Raw genomic sequence first — 10,000 nt, forward strand, 5'->3', positions numbered from 1 at the left:
AGTAAAATATGTAAAAGGAAGAAAAGTAAATATTTAGAAAAACAAAACAAACATATCTACAATCAATTTTCGAAATCTAAGTTTACTAAAACCGATTAATATTTTTTTTTTTTTGGTAAATTGCCACATCTTTATACAATTATTAATTATTATTATTATTATTATTATTATTATTATTATTATTATTATTATTATCATTACTATCACAATTATTATGATTATTATGGTTATTATTATTATTGTTATTAGTATTACCATCGTCATCATTAAAGGGATGTAGAGAGAGAGAGAGAGAGAGAGAGAGAGAGAGAGAGAGAGAGAGAGAGAGAGAGAGAGAGAGAGAGAGAGAGAGAGAGAGAGAGAGAGAGAGAGAGAGAGAGAGAGTCTTCTTCCACTTTCTCGTGGCTAACCGACCTTCCACCTTTCTCTTTCTTACGGCTATTTCCTTTTCTTTCTTTTTTTGCCATAATATAATATCTCTCTGCCAAAGGTTTGTTAGAGTACTAACGGCATTAATGTTTGGTTACCTTGAATTTGGCTGAACTTGTCGATTTCATTATAAAGAAGTAGTCGATTCTAAAGTGATTGTCAACAAGTACGTAAACATTGCTGAACCTTGAACTTGCACTGACACAGAAAAGAACGTATATGATTGGCTGCTTGTATCGCAACAAACCCAGCTGATTCTGTGATGTGTGAGAATGTGCAAAATAGACTAGGCCTACGCACGAGTCACGGCTACAAATCTTTGTCATTATATTTCTAACGCTACGACAGGTAAGACGCCTTGATTAAATCAAGTAAATCATTTTATGAAATTGTACTTTTTGTTTTCATTTATCTGTTATTTTTTTTTTGTATGTCTTTTATTGATTTATTGTAGGGACTATATTGAAATTTAACTGCCGTCCGAGTCGGATGTAATGATTACTGTACTGTAACTGTAGGGGTAGGTCCTTTTTTAATTTTACTTTTACTTTTACCCAAGGCCAAGTAGGAGCGCATTTTCAAAAGCCTTTTCCGATCATCTTCACTCTTCACTATCTGTCATTTCTTCCTGTTATGAAACGGTTTTCTTTCAAATGCAAGAAGCAATACCATCTTTAGGTTTCATTGTGATCCAATTTTTTTTCTCTCAAACGTCCGCATTTGCTAAGACAAAATTATGTTTCATTTTAGGTGAGGTCCTCACCCTGGCCCAACTGACCACCGTAAATAATCTTAATTTCCTTGTGATTGATATTTGCAAATTTTAACAAAATAACAATACCTTCAAAATGGTCCCTTTTTTTCCAGGCTCATCTTATTAAGACTTGCAGCACCTCTTGTTAACAACACAATGGCTGTACCACACGGATCAACTACAGCTTCCAAAGCTATTTTGGACAAATACATGAAATTGGAACAGCCAGATGATAAAGTAAGTCTGAGTCTATGACAATGACACGAGTACAAAATATTCATCTACTTAATTTTACATGTTTTCCTCAGCTCCTGCTTCGGTTAATGTTTATTTATAGAGCATTCTTGAAGATATATGGTCATATTTTTTCTTCATTTTTTAAAGTAGGCTGTCATCCCCAGACACCTGTCTGGGGATAATGAAATTCCGTTATCCCCAGACGCCTGTCTGGGGATAACGGAATTTCGTTATCCCCAGACACATGTTTGAAGCTCCGCTCTTGTAAATAATATCTACATTCCAGAATATGGAATGTTTCCGAATGCACATAGAAATAAGGAAAGTTAATAAAATATCTATTAAAACATAAATTTAACCAATGAATCAATCAGTTGTTACTACATACAATATGCGTCGACTTCGAAGTGGGTGTCATGGCCGAATGGTTTAGTCGTCTGCCCTGGAAGTTTTACCAGAATCGACATGGGTTCGAATCCTGGTTCCGCCACTTTTTTTTAAAAATTAAATTGCGTCGTCTTTTTACAGAACGTTGCAAGGGGAAAATGTCCCATCCATCCTCACTCCACCTTTTTTTTTTAAAACTCTCTCTCTCTCTCTCTCTCTCTCTCTCTCTCTCTCTCTCTCTCTCTCTCTCTCTCTCTCTCTCTCTTTCTCCTTCTCTCTCTCTCTTTTAAGAATTTCATGCTCAGAAACGAAACAAAAGACAAAACAAAAAGTAGAAAAGAATAGACTAGCACAAAAAAAAAAAAAAAAAAAAAGAGGTGGGGGATGGATGGGACATTTATCCCTTGCAACGTTCTGTAAAAAGAAGACGGAATTTTTTTTAAAAAAAGGTTTCAAATCCACAACGTCGATTCTGGTAAAACTTCCAGGGCGGACGACTAAACCATTCGCCCATGACACCCACTTCGAAGTTAACGCATATTGTGTATATGTAGTAACAACTGGTTTAATGTTGGTTAATTTTATGTTTTCATAGATATTTTATTAACTTTCCTTATTTCTATGTGCATTTGGAACCATTCCATAATCTGGAATGTGGATAATTGTTTAAAAGAGCGGAGTTTCAAATATGTGTCTGGGGATAACGAATTTTCATTCCTGTCTGGGGATAATCACAGCATTTTTTAAATGAAACAATTCCACATAATTGGAGTTGGAGTAATGTCTATTCTAACCAGCCGCAACAACGTTAACAGTATATTATTACTATTACTATTATTATTATTATTATTGTTGGTGTTGTCTTTCACAACAGGAATACCAGTAATTTGTACGTAGACACATGGGTTATTAGTTTTGCTTTTCAATATTAAAACTGAAAAGCTAATTTAAAAGGCTGTAGCACTACTAGTTTGCCTTTATAGGTCCTGTCAACGAAGTCATATAAGCTGTAAACAGTTGTTTCATAACATATACTACACACAAATGTATTATATTATTTGGCTTTCACTCATATGAAATATAAAATATGCTCACTATTGTTCTTCCTAGGTTATGGCAGAATACATCTGGATTGATGGGACTGGGGAAGGAGTACGTAGTAAATGTAGAACGCTAAATGGGGAACCCAAGAAGCCTGAAGGTTAGTATGTTTTTGATGCCAGCTTTTAAAATATATATGATAGGCCTGTTAGTGTTAGAAGTTTAATTTTCTCAGGGGTCATGAATGATTTTTCGATTTAGGAAAATGGACACTTTAAAAAATCTATTATATTTTTAAAGGATATAATTGTTAATTGGATATTCTTACTCATTCTTACTTACTGGCCTGTTTCGTCTTCTGTGTCTCTTTCACTAGTTTAACTTGTGGGGAACCTGCAATGTTTGCGGAAAAATAGAGGCAATTAAGAACACGCTAGTTTATTTTGATCATTATACTTTAATATTTGGCTGGCTCTATTTTTCCGACCGCTCAGGAAAATAAACTTGAACTCTATTTCTCCGAATGGTCGGCTAGCTTCCAGTAGCTGATGGGTCATGGACCTGATGCGATGCTAAAGTAAATGCTCAAACAGAGCAGACAGCGAATTACTCACGAATCGTCAAGCTATCGTTTTTTGGGCACATTGTTGACAAAGACAGGTTTTGTCAAAAAGTTGTGCTATTGCGAAAACTCCATGGCACGTTCACTTTTGCACTTCGTGCTGCACTATCAAAGAGAGAACAGAAGTAAACCAAGATAACAAAGCCAAAGTCTCAAAACAGGAACAGAGGTTGAAAGACAGGATAGCACTAACTCAAGATAGAACACAGACAGTTGGGAATAAAAGAGCGCCCAAGCACTGGCAAAAGAAATCTCAAAAAAATGCATACACATTTATCATTCACACAGACTCTCGCAAATAACCAAAAGAATCTTGAGAACAGAAACTGTTCAGAGAAATAGAGATCAAGTTTAATTTCCCGAGCCTTCTGAGAAATAGTCACTTCGTTTATTTTTTGCATCCATCAACTGTCGAAATATGCCTGGTAATAAAGTTTGCTGGAGCGTGCAAATGAATCTGGTGATGGGGCATCCATATGCTGATTCCCAACGTCAGATGATTGTCCGTCAATCATTATGCCATAGCAGATTTTCTAAATAAACATTTTTAAAAATGGGTAATAGAATTGCCCTTAACTTTTAAAAAAAGTTTTGCAAGTTAACCAAACGTCAATCTGGAAAAAATATTGTTATAATTTTTAGATTTGCTAGTCGTTCAGCATTGAGAGAAGAGTTTGGGATGTACATTAAGAGTCCCACTTTTAATTCATTTCAACAGGATGACAACTCTAATATTTATACAGTACTGGCTGGATTCTAGCACACTCTTGGGGAATTCCATTAAGCTTGCTCGATTTCTAGAATCCGAGCATGCCAAAATCCAATGCTCTTGAGAGGTTATGTCTTATTATATTAAGATAAAATTCAGTCATTCAGCTCCAGCATGCAGTATTGCAGTGCATGCTAGAATCCCGTGAGTGCTTAATGTAATGAACTTGTTTTACGACAGACATTACATGAAGCTAGACACACATATGATCACTACAATTTCAAAGGGGAATGATAAGGAAAATAAATAACAAAGTAGTTAAAGATATTCCAGGGATACTATATTGGCATGAAATGTTATTTGAATTAAATAAATCTTACACATGAAAAAAAACTCACTGACCACTGAGTCATTCCTGCACAACATTTTATTCACTCTTATTGTGAACAGCTAGCATCCGGAATGTGTATGCATAATTTCAGTTAATAAATTTTGAGTTCATTTGCGAGTTCCCGACTGTCTCGCGAGTCCTATCGGATTTATATGTTCAAGTCATCTAATAGGAGACTTATGGTCATTATTTGATTTTGTGGTTTTTCTCAGGAGTAATAATGATCATAGTCCTTGCTTCAGAACTCATGCTTTTTTTTTTATTTACAAAACCAAATGATTTTGCAGTTGAATCAAATATAAACTTGATGGTGTTTTATTAGAGTCGTTTGCTTTTGAATTAAAAAAGTGGAAGTGAGCTCTTTCTCTGACTACTCATGGCCTTTTTATATAGTCCACTCCAAAATTACTTTCACTGTAGATATGTGTCGTGAGGATATAATGTTAAAACACTCGAAACGATTTTTTGTCAGCTATTTTATTTTTTTATTTTTTTGGAAGCAATATTTTATAATAGTTGATTACTTATCAAAACACTTCTATTTCTTAGATTGTCCCATATGGAACTTTGATGGCTCCAGCACGTACCAGGCCGAGGGCTCCAACTCAGATATGTACTTATATCCATGTGCCATTTACAGCGATCCATTCAGAGGGGGCAGAAATAAATTAGTTTTGTGTGATGTCTACAAATATAACAGGAAACCAGCAGGTGGGTTTTAATTAAATAATTTTGTTTTTCTCCAAAATTGAAAAAAACTTGTGGCTTCCAATGTTTTTTATTGTTGCTGTGTAGGCATGAGGTCTCCTGTAAAGCACTAATCACAATATGTTTGAAAATGGTCATTTTTATTTTAAAGATTTTATTAGATTATTTTTTCTCTGTGCTTCACTCATTCATTGTGAACCAACATGATTTCCATTTCTTTAGACAATAATGTTCTATCAATATTTTGTTTACATTTTATACAGAGACAAATAGAAGAAAGGCGTGTGCCGAAGCAATGGCCAAAGTCAAAGATGCTGAACCTTGGTTTGGCATTGAGCAGGAATACACATTGTTGGACTACGACGGTCATCCTTTTGGCTGGCCCAAGAATGGTTTCCCTGGTCCCCAAGGTTGGTAAATTATTTTATACTCGTTTATGAGACACGGATGGTTCCTGTATTATTATCTGTATTCCTTATAAAAGTATCTTGCAATGCGATCTGAAAGGGCCAGTTTTTTTATTATGTATGATTTAGAGGTGTTACTACTTTTCAGATGTAGTGAGATGTAACCTAAAGACAATCATTATCTGCCTTTTTTTTATGGTCTACCTACTATACTTATTGAATGACGTAAATAAGTAACCTTTGAATGACTATACACGATGGATATTTTTGAAAGAGTTGGAGCATTTATTAAGCTCTTTCGCTTGAGACGGGGATGCATCAAGGTAGCTCACAGTGGAAGTGATCAGAATAGAAAAGTCATTGCTGTGTTATCTGACATTGGTGCATGCAGAAGTTACCATTTGAGCTTTTAGTTCATCAGTACAATGATTATGGTGTGATTTCTGGTAAATTGTGCTGTAGGCAAGGTGTGTCTGGATATGAATATCATTACATTGTTTTGGGGACCCAAAATATTGCTATTAGCAACAACTCACTCTGGAGGAGGGATTTTCACCACACACTGATGGTGACTGCAATAACTGGATTTTTAATCTACATCGTGTCTGTCCTCTGTGGTGTGATCGCCAATATGGAATTGATTTCTAGGTGATCCTATTTACAACATACAGCTATTCAATTTTGATATCTTAGTCATTGTTTGTAGTTGTCAGATATTTTAAAAATCATTTTGTATAAATAATTATAGAAATCGAAGGCATTCATGAGAATTGCAAGGGATTAGAATTTCTTATTTTGGAATGAGGAAGGGTGCTTCTTAATCGTCTTTGCTCTCCACTGGTGTTGCATGGTGTTACAGCTCTTTTCACTCTTTTACTTTTAGTGAAGACAATGTCAGAGTTAAATAGAACTCCATCTGTAGAGTGTTGATATAATATCAAGGTTGCCAATTTCCCCTATATTTACGGATTTCAGTATGTTATAAACCCTCAGTATATTTTCCAATCACCTGCTAAACAAACATTTTTTTTTTTTTTAAGCTAGTACATGATGGTCTTTTTACTGGAGTTCAGCACTCAGAAAGGGGTCTGTCAATGTGTTTACGTAAAAGTTCAGTAAATTTTTGCCTCCTGAATTGGCAGCCCTATAATAATCTTTGAGGGAATGTTTTGGTGCCGTTTTGTAGTCTTAGATCTTGATTTGGGCTTTGTTCAAAAGTACAGTCCATTTAAGTTATTTTACTGATGTCTGAGCATTGCACATTTTGTTCTCAGTCTTGCAAGGTAGTTCCCTTTATTTGATCTCAAATGATTTTACCCTGAGTTTTACGCTGAACGGGAGACATTTAAGATATATTTATTCCCTCTTCTTAAATCATCTCTGGTCTCTTGTGGGGTTACTCAAACCTTATCTTGCGATCCGTCCAAATTCATTATCACTGTACACGATGTCCAAACATTCGCACATTTTGTACATGCTGCCCTTTTGGACTCTGTATAACCTGTGTAACTTAGATTACAATTGCTGCGTTATCATTTATCGTTGATTAAAATCTATAAGGCCAAAGGTGTATTTATCTCTTCTGTTTCGTAAATGCAGCATGAGGTCTGTCTTCCTGTCACACGGTAGTCTCATTTTGGAGTCTAATGGGATTTGCGTGATTTCCTCACTGACATAATATCAGATTGACCAAGTCGTCAACAATTTGGTATTAGTAGATACATATAGCTGTGGGAATATTTCTTTATATTCATTCATTTTCTTGGTCAATTCATTCCTGGCCCCGTGTCTTTCTTGAGTATTTTTATGAGTTATGAGTGCACCAGTTTGGTTTGGGCTACAATTGTCTTTTGATTTTTTTTTTTTTTTTGGTTTAAACTGTGGTGCCAAATGACCACTTGACCAATGGCCAATAAGAATGAGTTTGACTGGTTTAATAGTCTGTGTTTAATCAACCGGTAACTTTGTCATCCATCATCCTTTATTCTTCTTAATTTGTGTAGTCACGCATTCTATTGCATTGTGAATCCGGGGCTCTTCTCATATAGATACTATTTGCTGACTGTAGAATATTTATGATGTTCAATGTCACATAATGGTTAATGTATGTTGGATTGGCTCATTGTCAATTACATGAAATCCTTTTTGATTGTGTCTGTTAATGGACTATTCAGTATTACCTGCTTCCGTGTTCCTTTTGAAAGTTGATTTTGGGCCAGTCAGCATTTTATTATCCTTTTTATTATTATTATTATTTTTTTTATTGTTAACCATAGCATTTCTTGCTATTCAGTTTTGCATCGAGTACTGCAAGTCCCGTTGTGACGAGTTTTACAATGAGAATATAATATTAATTTAATTTAATTAGCTAATATTGTGAGGTGCTGTCTTGTTTATGCGATGACAAACAATTTTAAAGATGTGCCACGATAAAAAAAGTTGATGTCTGGTTTATGAGGTGACAAGCAATTTGTACCATTTAGCTTAACGAATCCACTGTATCAAATATCAACCAAGACCTCATAGCCGCACTATAATGTCTAAGTTTATTCACTTTGAGAGATAGTAATATGATTTTTTAAAAAAATAAATTTATTTTCCCCTGTTGTATGTCATCTCACGCGTCTCGTTGTATATCATCTCACGTCTCTTATGGATTATTAATATATGTCTCACGTCACTCATGGATTATTAACATGCGTGGATGGATTATTCTTTGTACTCTCATGTCCCCCATATCTTCCACACATATTGGATGCTGTGCGTTCAGTCAAAATAATCATACACATCCGCCAGTCGGATATCATTGTAATGTGCTAACACACAAAACTTTGTTGATAATCTGATTGATGGAATATAGTGATAACTACTCTTAAATTTGGCTGGCTATAACAATAACAAAGTACTGAGTGACATCAATTTCGTTCCTTCTATGCATACATGCACGATACACTTGCACACACATGCTCATTATTGCATCATCAGGCGAGTTCTTACCAACATTGCGGATGTAAGCTCGTGCCTTTCACGTTAACTTCGTTATTTTTTAAGTGGGGCGATCTAAATTTATACTCTATTCATTGCACCATCGAAGAAGGAAGTACAATGAAACAAAAAAATAAAAAAAATAAGTAGATCTTACCACCTCATAGATTGTCTGATTACCACCCGCAATCTCTCCCATTTTTCTCCCTCTCTCTATTTTGTCTTGAGAAAATAAGATAGAAAGTAAATATATAGTCATTTTGTTAATTTAAAAAATCTGAATTATTTACTTTTGTGTTTATTATTATTATTATTATTATTATTATTATTATATTATTATTATTATTATTATTATTATTATTATTATTATTATTATTATTATTATATTATTATTATATTATTATTATTATTATTATTATTATATTATTATTATTTATTATTATTATTATTATTATATTATTTATTATTATTATTTTTATTATTATTATTATTATTATTATTATTATTATTATTATTATTATTATTATTATTATCATTATTGTTATTATTATTATTATTATTATTTGTGTTTTTGTCCTCCACTTATTTTCCCCCTTCAGTCGAGATTTATTAGTTTATTTTTATTAACCGTCTCCTCGCGTTTGCAAATAGGCTGCATTGCATCATCCAAACATGCGACGTGTTTCTGTCTCAAATCTCAAATTTATGTGCACTTTCAAGGTGTGTACCTAGCCAATAGCAAAGAGGGAATTGAATTGACTTAGCCTAAATTCCCTCATGTGTTTGCATGCATGTTGCATCATCATTACAACACACACATAGGCTACATACATGAGTGGTTTCATTATTATTTTGAGGCAGTCAGCCAGTCCCCGCGTGGGTTTGAATATTTCCCTGTTCACTGTAGCCTCGATACTTCGTCACTCCGGATATTACGTTAGGTCATCTTGCCCGAGGATAAGTCGCGGTTTAAGAGGATTGTCGCCCGTATCATTCCGCAATTAAAAAAATAAATAGAATTACGTGAGCTAGCAAAACATTTAAAGACAGAAGGGGGGGGGGGGGGGGGGGGGGGGCGTGTCACCTTTTTTAAATTTTTTTTTTTTTTTTTTTTGGTATTCTTCAAACTTCAAAGGATCGTCGTAAACTGCCTCAAGGATCTGCACAGTCTTTATCGGGTTTTCTTTTTTTTTTTTGTTCACTGTTCTGATTCATATATTATATTTTAATATTTTCAATCTTTTCTTATTTTGTCTTCTAACAACCAACCCACTTGAGCCACTGCAATGTGGTAGAAGCTTTGCTTTTGAAATGTCAGCCTTCTCTATCC

General features: G+C 34.4%; 1 protein-coding gene across 1 annotated transcript in view; it reads left to right on the forward strand.

Moving 5' to 3' along the window:
• Window positions 1–648: 648 nt before the first annotated feature.
• The window catches only part of LOC144979908 (glutamine synthetase-like), a 26,424-nt gene continuing 17,072 nt past the window's right edge, over window positions 649–10,000 (forward strand). Inside the window, 5 exon segments of the mRNA XM_078927173.1 lie at window positions 649–777; window positions 1,297–1,420; window positions 2,918–3,008; window positions 5,120–5,281; window positions 5,542–5,688. Of these exon segments, the coding sequence (XP_078783299.1) occupies window positions 1,340–1,420; window positions 2,918–3,008; window positions 5,120–5,281; window positions 5,542–5,688 (481 nt within the window). The 5' untranslated portion in view covers window positions 649–777; window positions 1,297–1,339.

Source organism: Berghia stephanieae, chromosome 9 (assembly GCF_034508935.2).
Source record: "Berghia stephanieae isolate SIO BIC M18660-M18661 chromosome 9, UCSD_Bste_1.3, whole genome shotgun sequence".
Classification (NCBI taxonomy): domain Eukaryota; kingdom Metazoa; phylum Mollusca; class Gastropoda; order Nudibranchia; family Aeolidiidae; genus Berghia; species Berghia stephanieae.